The sequence below is a fragment of the Spodoptera frugiperda genome, chromosome 11, assembly GCF_023101765.2.
Source record: "Spodoptera frugiperda isolate SF20-4 chromosome 11, AGI-APGP_CSIRO_Sfru_2.0, whole genome shotgun sequence".
NCBI classification, from domain to species: domain Eukaryota; kingdom Metazoa; phylum Arthropoda; class Insecta; order Lepidoptera; family Noctuidae; genus Spodoptera; species Spodoptera frugiperda.
In genome coordinates this window covers 2838649-2848959 of record NC_064222.1, presented here as the reverse complement: position 1 = coordinate 2848959, position 10311 = coordinate 2838649, and the positions used below count along the sequence as shown (strand labels likewise).

Here is a 10311-nt window from a genome sequence, read left to right as displayed (position 1 = left end):
ATAGTTAAATCATCTAATAATGTAATAACGATGGAGTTTCTTGCTTGTTCTTCTCCATTCGAAGCTACACTTTGGAACGAGCACATAGCTTCACTGATAGACAGACTGACGGACTATTCAATTTGACGTAAGTGCTTAATTTCGGATTGATTGAAATAAATGCTTTGACTTTGGAAATAACACTCAAGTCAAGTGCAAGTTGGTTCCATACAAGAAGTATTGATGATAATAATAAAACTTTTAAACTACAACTCGCCTATTTCTTTAAACAATTCTAGATTCATTTCTAACCTCACAGTCAGGCTGCAAAAGTAATCAGCAGCACAGAAATAAATCAAATTAAGATTCTGTAACTCCTTATCCTGCTGAGACTGATACCTGCCAGCCTCTGATGATGTTCTGATGATGTTGTCGGAATAACATCTATCTATCATCCGTCTATGGACCAGGCCAGAGAGCCAGGCCAGGCAGGAGAAGATATTGTATGATCTTTCCCCCTTAAATAAATAAAGAACGTACTTCTAGTAGCGAGAGAAACAGAACAAAGATGGAGTTTAGATTGAACCTATGTAGTGCGGAACTCTAAAAAGTATCAAATAAATGTAATTAATTTGCGTTAGTTGTTTTATCATTGAAGTGATGTCATATCGTTTAGCGACGCAGCACATCTCATGAATATTTTACCATGGAGCTCCGAACGTACTGGGCGGTTGTATTCACCGTCTTTACAACATGGGGCGGGCCATGTATAGCTGCAGACCTTATCGGTAAGGAAACAAAAACCTTAGAATTATTAAATTTATTATAACTCGTGTTTGAGCTAGAATTATTTTTATAATTTAATTGCACATAATTAATTATAGGTATTTTAATTTGTTTTCTAATTTAATTTAGGAATATAATAAATGCAAAATTTTGAGATTGCGTGCTTTAGATTGCGGTTAAATTATAATGTTATCAGTGGAGTACATTACCAAATTAAGGGTAATGCACATAAGCTCCCTGGAACCTTAGTCCTGAAATCTGATACCACGCGACTTTCTTCATCAATACATCAATCAAACATTAAGCACAAACATTTAATAAAACATACGACCGATATAATTATTTAACCCATTGAACGGTGTGGTGGTCACCGGTGTCCGACGTTAGCGGAGGATTTGCCATCAACAGTTTTCTATTGGCAGTCAAAGACTTAAGCATCGTCTGTGGTAGACAGACGTATTTTTGATAATCATAAAATATTATAGGTATATAATAAAATATTGCTCTGACATATGATCTGCCGATCTAAAAGTCATTGGGGTAAACCTAATAGTCAGTAGTGGACGTCTTTTGGCTGATATTACAACATATTTTGAGCCAGCAATTTTCGATCAGGCTTTAATTTGCAGTAGAACGAGATATCAAATAAAACAATAGGTATATCGTATCTTTAAACATGTTTTTTTTTTCAAATACATTCGAAGACATTTAATAACGTCTTGTTACTTTTTGATATAGTTCTTTTCTTATCGAATAACAGGTTTGTAGTTGATTTCTACATTTAATTGTGCAATATAATGCGGTATTTTATATGCAGTTAATTAACTAACCTAACCTAACGTAAGTTAGGTATGTCATTATAATATGTCGCAGAATACTAATGGTATGCAATAAATATTAGTGTTTTATGATTCTGATAGTAGGTTTTTTGTGATACCTACTGATCCTTTCTATGTATTTCTAAAATTCAATTAACCGCTTAATCATTTAATTGAGTAGCTAGGCATTGGCCGTTGGAGGACACGGTGGAACACACGGTTGCGGTCTGCCCTGCGTGGGCTGAACACCGCCGTGCCCTCAGGGAAGTGATCGGCGACGGCGACTTCTCGCGTCCGGCATTAGTTCAGGCCATAGTCCGGAGCGAGGGGGACTGGGATGCCGTCTCCTCCTTCTGCGAGGCAGTCATGCTAGTTAAGGAGGAGGCGGGACGCGTGAGGGAACGAACTTCCTCACGCCCCAGCCGACGCGAAAGACACTCCGGGCGTCGGGGATCGCGTGACGATCTCCGGCCACCGTAAGTGCGGGTCTGCGGACGGCGAGCAAGGGTAGCTCGCCGCCCGACCAGAACCAGACCCGTGCGTGCGGCGCGTTGCGTTCCGCGCGCGCCTCAAAGAGCCATCAGACCACCACAGATGGGGCCCAGTAGGGCTGATGCTTAATCCGGAGCTGCGGACAACCTAGCGGGTTTACCGGGGCTCCGGCTCGACAAGCAGGAGTAGGAACGGGGTGGTTTTTAGTCAGTAAGAGTCTGACACTCCCTCTCGCTTTGCCCTGGCGAGAGAAGTCATTGGATGATTTTCCCCCTGAAAAAAAAATGAAAAAAAAAAGGCATTGGCCGTTAATTGAACGGATAATTTTACCTGTTTGACTCATACATGATCACTTGATATTGACTCTGCATATCTTAATGAATGCTCTACAGTGCAGAGTATTTACATTTTTATCCAACAGGAACGAGGGCGAAGCAGTTGGCAGGAGTTTTTTTTTTGAGGGGGGAAAATCATCCAATAACTTCTCCCGCCTTGGGCAAATTCAATATGTCAATAAGTCAGTAACAACGGCTGACTCATTTTATATCATTCAGTTGTTTGGTCTTCGATTTGTTCCATTAGACGCTTAGATACCAGAATGAGTATTAAAACAAAGGAAAAAGTCGTGTAAACAGTTAATGTTACTTCTACTTTTGTTGAATGTAGGAAGGTGTGAAGTCCATAGTCCATCAGGTCATGTGTTATTGATAAATATCTATGTACCATCCACAAAGTTGGCGGTCGACGCGAGCGACCACAGGGAAAACGCCCGGTGGCTAGCGAGTTTGCCACAGGATTTTGTGTAAAAAGCGTACTATCGTAGCCGATAGCACATACCAATATACTTTTGAAATCATCCAATGACTTCTCCCGCATTGGGCGAGGCGAGAGGGAGTGTCAGACTCTTACTGACTAAAAACCATCGCGTTTCTACTCCTGTTTTGCGAGCTGGATCCCAAGTAACGCTTGGTAATGCTCGGCTCCGGAGCACGTACCAATATACGAGAATGACTGTGTTATTTTTAATGATTGGAGAGTCCTGTATATGTATTTCCCTACTATTTATAATCGAATGTGTTTGTGAATAAGATCATCTGATATTAGGTATGATTAGTATGGAATAAGTTAAAAGACATATTAGATATTATATTGTGAGTATTACTTAGGGGTCAGAAAAGCCAATTTTAATAATTTATTCGTCACTAGATAGTAACTCAGGTTTCATCAACATCACATCTAAGTTTAGCCATAAGAGAAGAAAAGAAGTGTATTGTCTTTCATGTTCCATGTTCAGACCGTCCCTGTGCGGCCAGGCAGGTGAAGAGTGGGCAGGTGTGTGTCTGTACAGCGGAGTACTGCGACACCATCACTCGGCAGCCTCCGGAGAGCGGGACATTTGTGTCCTACGTATCTTCCGAGGTATTTATTTTATTTTTATCAACAGTGCATTAAACTTTTATGATTTGTTTTGAACTTTTGTATAAACTAATTAAAGCTTTTATAATTTTGTACCAAAATTGCTTATTCAGTTGACAATGACCTACAATGAACCTTACTAAATAGATTTTCATAAAAAGTTTTGTAATTGCACCTTTTTTGGTGACCAAATGGAAACATTAGTTTACAGTTTCACATTAACTCGAAATGTATGAATATACCACTTGTGGTATTCAACTTGCGGTATAAAATTTTTCAGGAAGGACTTCGGTTCCATAAGACGGTCGGATCTCTGAAACATTACGCAAAAGGTAATAAACGATTACACTTTTAAATACAAAGCGATAAATGTGTAGAAAGTATCATTCTTTTCTAAAAAGCCCTTTGCTTCGCACTAGGATTTTCTTCTGTGTCGTGGATGCATTTACACTTTGTGGATCACACAAAGAGTTGCTTCGTGCGGGAGTCGAGCCCGCTACACGTTGCACGGCAGCCAGTTACCCAGCCGTGCAGTCAAGTAGACCTATAATTATACATACATACATATCTTCACGCCTTTAATCCCCGAAGGGTAGGCAGAGGTGCACATTATGGCACGTAATGCCACTGTACAATGTACACCTACTTTTCATAATTTATATTGTAAGTCCCATGTAATAGGTGGTGAGCCTATTGCCATATCTATAATTATGTAATTTCTAATACCTAAGTAATTCGAAATTATTATATTCAGGTAGTAGCTACACGAATGTTCTGGAACTAGATGTAGGAACACAGTATCAGGCCGTGAATGGTTTCGGAGGCGCCGTCACTGATGCAGCCGGCATCAACTGGAAGAACTTGACTGATCAACGACTGATGGACCATTTAATACAGTCAGTATTTTTCATACGTATGCGCGTTAATTTTAACTCCTTTTTTAATAGTTTGGTTAGTTGATGATATTCCATGTGAGCTTTCTCTTGTACTACATCTCGCGATGGTCTTGTCTCTCTTCTCACAGCAGAAGCACAGAAAGAATATTGATCATGATTAGGGAATGCAAATCTCGCGAGATCGAGGCTCAAGGCCAATATCTAGATCTAGCGAGGTTGGCAGTCTTGTATGTTGTTTTTTTTTCAAATAACCATAATATTTGAATAAATTAGGAAAAATAATAACATAATAATAAACATTTATTTTCACATTTCTCGAAATTTTTAACAAAATAATTCTACAGAAGCTAGTTTTTTTTTACGAATTTTAAATAGTTTACTTCTTCTTTTATGCCGTATGTATCAAATAACAATTGAAAGAAACAACTAGTCTTTTCTTCTAATATCAAAATTAATCTAGTGAGATAACGCCCATTTGTATGATGATTGCTCAAGGCAGATTTACTGTTTCAGCCTTGTCTTATTTTGTAACGCAATTGCAGATTAAATGTGGTAAAAGGATATGTAACCAAGATTTCTAAACACTTCCAGGTCCTACTGTGGTGACTCAGGAATTCAGTACAACATGCTGCGTGTCCCAATCGGTGGCACTGACTTCTCTACACGCGCGTACGCGTATAATGAACTCCCTGAAAATGATGTGACGTTAAGCAACTTTACATTGGCTTATGAAGATTACGAGTATAAGGTAAAAACAGATACGTATTATAATAAACTAGTAGTGTACTATGAAAGGGCAATGCCCAGCAGTCGATGGAAACGGCCTATTGATTTATCATTATAAAAATGTATTTGTCCGGTACAAACATAATGTTTATGATTTTTGGAATTGTCTTGCGCTTTTGACAGAGATATCGAGTTTCTGTCTCTTTTGTTATGAAAATAAACGATTGATTCGCATAATCAGCCCTATCTAATATAGCAATACCAACAAATAATAGTTTATTATCAGAAAAAACATTAATTTATACGACAATAATAGGCGTAAAAGATCGGGTCTACCACAGGGCTCTGCAATAGGGCCAATATGAATTTTGAGGTAGAATGTTAAAATACTTCGTTTCTTCACCAGATTCCAATGATTAAGGCATGTATGAAGGCGGCTAGTGCTCCCATACACATATTGTCAGCGACCTGGTCTCCACCGATTTGGATGAAGACCAACAATGCGTACTCAGGGCACAGCCATCTGCGAAAAGAGTATCGACAAACGTATGCTGATTACCATTACAAGTGAGTCTCTTTAATCGGAATAACAATGGAAAAGATGCGGTTACTTTAAGGTGTTCTTATGGGTTATATTCTCGGAAATAGCGATTATATATTTAGACTGAAACCACAAACCTTATTAAGTACGATTTTTACATCCTTTTTTTCGATTTCTCATTCATTGTGTAGGTCAACAGTGATTATTTCTGCACCCTAATTATTGTTTATTTTTCTATGCAATCAAAAATGTCCTGGTCGAATATAGGCGGCGATAATTTAAATTGTTCTTTTATCAGATTCTTAGAACATTATGCAGCGGAGGGTATACCAGTGTGGGGTATATCTATTGCGAACGAGCCTCTCTACGCTAGCGTCAACTACGTCCCAACAAAAATCAACAATATGGGCTGGACCTTAGATGCCATGGTACTTCTCTGTATTTTCTATTTTACCTAGAAGTCAGTAATTAACTAAATATATGATAGAAAATGTGCCTAGACATATTTTCGCTATAGAGTAACTAGTAAAATAAATTACTACTGATAGTAAATACCTTTTTAAATTCATCTTGAACTTTACCAATTTTCAGAGTGAATACGTATTGGAGAACTTGGGCCCCACTCTCCGAGGCAATAACTCCGATTTCAAACACGTGAAGATCATCGCTGGCGATGACTTGCGCTTCACCATCACTCTATTCTGGAACATTGTAAGTATGAATAGTAAAAAAAATGGCGGTAAAACAATCGTAGACCATAATATTTCTTCTCAAGAAATACCTGTGTGATGTGTATCGTTTAAAATGCATAAAGGTATACTAACCTACATCTTCTAAGTAGTTTACTTATGGCTAAGCAATATCAGTGAAGACCAAGCTCTCTCCTCTAAAGATATGCTTAATGCCTTAGAAAAACGTCTTCTGTCAACCAGCTCAATCCGTGGTAGTCAGATATTAGATGAATATGAAAAAGTCCAGACAAGATAATGCCGTATGAAAAATGAGACGTTTACATGTTAATTGAGACTCATTATTTTCTAGTTTGTAGCCGTCTACCCAGAAACGTTGGAGTATTTGGACGGTGCAGCTGTGCACTACTACATGAGCGACTACGTCCCGGCTGCGATACTGTCGCAGGCTATGAAAGACTATCCGGGAAAGTTCGTGGTAGCCACCGAAATCAGTGCAGGTATATTTAGATTTGTTAATAAAACATGACGTCACTTCTTTCAATCCGCTTCTTTTGGTCAATCTCGGAATCTAGATTTCGTGCTGAAAATACCCAATAGCATTCAGCTAAGGAATAAAACCGACTTCGCATAGCGTACATCCTCCTCCTCCTCCTTGCGTCGTTTATCCTCAATGCTGAGGGTCTATGAAAAAGTGACCCCGACGAATAACTCTCTGGTTAACTATATTTCGCCATGCTGTTCTATCTTCGGCGATGTGGATGGCGTCGCAGACTGTGGTCTCGAGTGTGGCACGGATTAGTGGCACGGATAGCGTACATGCATTTTAATAATAAAAGATGAGTTGGAGCGGTTTTTCCAGTCGACATTAACGTGAAATATTACAATTTGTGTTCACAGGTGCTCTGCCCAGTGACACCATCACAGTGGACATAGGATCATGGAGCAGAGCACAGCTGTATGTTAATGATATCATGCAGGTATTCCCATATGCTATTTACTTTTATGTATGACTTGGTTAACAATGGAAATGCATGTTTCAAAGAAATGAATCATGATCATATCTTTCAGTTGTACTTTGAAATGTGAAATCGTCAGACTATCCATTTTTTAATGACGTGTATGATGTTTCTTCACAGAATTTTGGTAACGATGTGATAGGATGGCTGGATTGGAACATGTGTTTGAACACAGAAGGGAAGCCAAGCTACATAGGGGCCAGTGTGGACTCCCCAATACTCGTCAATGCAGAAGACGGAGAATTCTACAAGCAGCCAATGTTCTACGCTATTGGACATTTCTCCAAGTTTGTTCCACGAGGCTCTAGAAGGATTAAAGTGAACGTCGACTGTGGGACGAAGATCCAGAACGTCGCTTTCTTGACGCCTTATAACACTGTCGTTGTTGTTATACATAATGAGTAAGTACTAATGTTGGCGGCTGTTTTGTCCACTTTGAGTGTGTGAATGTTCTTAGGCTATGCTTAGATAGTCATATTGTTATGTCTGCCTATAGGTTTTTTTCACAGACTATTTTTTTCTGTTTTTAACGAAGGTCTACGAAAACTTATAAATATATCACATTACAACAAGAACCAACTATACATATAAATTCGTTTCTTTTTTCAGAGGTCCAGAAGAAAATGTCAGATTGCGGTTAGGAGATGAAGAGGCAGAGTTATTGATTAACGCCAACAGTATTACGACCGTTGAGATGTTGAATAGGTATGACGTAGAGATGAATGTGGAAGATTGGTAGTCTCGACGAGGATGCCATCAAGCTCTTAGGGACAGTTCACACCGAGACGAGACGCGACGGTACTGGATGAAGAGTGAATTCGCGGCGTAGATCGTGCCTTACGAGACGTAACGCTACAATGAAATGTGTAGGGTAGACTGGGTACGGTTGAAACAGTTTCACTTATAACGTCCATAGTTCTGCTTTTTATAACCCGAGCGATGAAGAAGATATGTTAAATAAAAGAGCATGTTTCTGTCTACTAATAGGCAATATGTTTTTAGTCCCAGGTGTGTACTTTTTAAGAGTAGATCAAATTAAAAAATAAATCGGATTTGTTGCAACCGTCCCCATACCAGGGGCGGTTGAAACAGTGAATGGGGTCAGTTGAAACACATGCGAATAATACAAAATATAATATTAAAACACGTTTTATTAATTGTTTATTTTAAATCTAAGAATAATTAAGTAACTCTTTGACATTAGTAATCAGTTTTCAATATTTATATACTTGAAACGATATTTTTAATCAGCCTTTAATGTTTTAAAGCACACTATTTAAAATATATATAATCAATCATCAAAAACTAAGTAACTACAAATTACTTAACATTGATATAAAATTTACGTAAATTAAACCAAAATCAACTGTTTGTTTTTTAAACATAGCAAACTAAACAATAATATTTTAAAAAAAGTTTGAAAGAAAACAATTTTTGGCTTTCATTAGTCCAATAAGGATAAGCCAAATTTAAAGATCAATCAGATCACTCTTCACACGTCCACATAAAAAAATATTATTTGGTGTAAAAACAAGAAAAAAATAATAAGTACACTGTTTCAACCGTACCCAAAAAAAATGTTTCAACCGTCCCCAACTCCTACTTTAGGTAAAATTCAGTTATTAGTCATTGTAACAATAATGATACACAAAAACTAGTCACAATGTCATATTCCGCGAGCTTCATTCCAAACAACAACGCACCCTCAATGCTGTCACTTGAATAAAAACGACAATAATTGGAAAAATCTCCAAGTAAAAATACTTACTTTTGGTTATCAAAACACAATAGGGCCCCCTAGAAACAGTCAAAGCGCGCGGAGAGTGACGCAACACTAAGATTCGTGTTTAGACCTATCGTCCGCTTCGTTCTCCCCTTGGAACCATCGCCGCCCCGCCAACGGTTTGCGAGATATTCGTTTTGTTTCAACCGTCCTTTGTTTCAACCGTACCCAGTCTACCCTACCTTTTTGTTTAGAAAATAAAGTTATTTTTTGAGTTGCTCTGTTAAAATGTGCAGCGAAGCATCTCGTCTAGGTGTGAATTTACTTTAAGGTGTATACTGACCGGTATTACAAGCTGAATTGTACAGTGGCCATCAGATAAAGCTATTCTTTCCCGTGTTTCTTTGTTATATTTTCTACTTTATAGTTTTGATGTAAAGTTGAAAATCCAATGGAGACAATATTAGATTGGTTGACCTGCTGGTCACTGAATTTGTTTGCAGCGAGGGGAGTGCAACACTTGTAACAAGCAACATGCCGTTCGATGCGAGCACCGAGTTTCCCCATACTGAGTGCACGAACGCTCGCTGTGTAACACGTTACATTACGTAACATTGGTCCGTAGGAATCAGTTTTATGTTAAGATTGGTAATTAGTAATAGACATTTTGATTAAAAATCCACCGTAAATAAATTGTAATTAGAATTCAAAATTGTTTGTTTGATTTTAGCCTTATAAGTTGCTTTCTTATTTGTCTAATAAATAATTTTAGCTGGCGACCTTCTTACGCAACAGATAAAATCCCAGTTCTTTCCCGTTTTCCTTGTGAATTTTAGGAAATCGGTGTTTATTTGAAGCTGGCAAACATTAGTGTATATGTGTGAGTAAGTCTCTGTCTACAACTTCAGAGAATAACAGGCTATTGATAATATCCAAGAAATGCTATCAATTTTCATACGTACAAGTAATTCAATTAATTAAACAATTTTATTGATAAGCAACTTTTTTTTAAAGTAGCACAAAGTTTGTTATTCTTTGAAAGTGATACAATACAAATTATGTTGGGATAAGATAAAGTTATAATGTAAACTAACAATAAGTTAGTTGTAATATGTTAACAAAATAAACATGTTATTTATGATTTGGCTTATCTTATGTAGCAACAACAAATTAAATAAATAAAAAACACGACTGAAAAACTAAAAAGTAACAAAATAAGTTCGGTA

General features: G+C 37.7%; 1 protein-coding gene across 1 annotated transcript; it reads left to right on the top strand.

The window, feature by feature from the left end:
- The first annotated feature begins 631 nt into the window (after positions 1-631).
- Positions 632-9797, top strand: LOC118274858 (lysosomal acid glucosylceramidase). Its single transcript, XM_035592598.2, has 13 exons — positions 632-767; positions 3370-3494; positions 3772-3823; positions 4246-4387; positions 4979-5135; positions 5520-5680; positions 5953-6082; positions 6246-6365; positions 6696-6843; positions 7244-7323; positions 7483-7763; positions 7972-8067; positions 9454-9797. The coding sequence occupies exons 1-13, from the start codon at positions 686-688 to the stop codon at positions 9521-9523; spliced, it is 1644 nt and encodes a 547-aa protein (XP_035448491.2). The 5' UTR covers positions 632-685; the 3' UTR covers positions 9524-9797.
- The last annotated feature ends 514 nt before the right edge of the window (positions 9798-10311 follow it).

Bases quoted from the DNA above. Each gene is read 5' to 3' on its own strand.
- LOC118274858 (XM_035592598.2), top strand. From the start codon at position 686: ATGGAGCTCCGAACGTACTGGGCGGTTGTATTCACCGTCTTTACAACA. The intron at 5,136-5,519 runs GTAAAAACAGAT...TTTCTTCACCAG, and splicing joins ATGAAGATTACGAGTATAAG to ATTCCAATGATTAAGGCATG. The intron at 6,844-7,243 runs GTATATTTAGAT...TTGTGTTCACAG, and splicing joins AGCCACCGAAATCAGTGCAG to GTGCTCTGCCCAGTGACACC.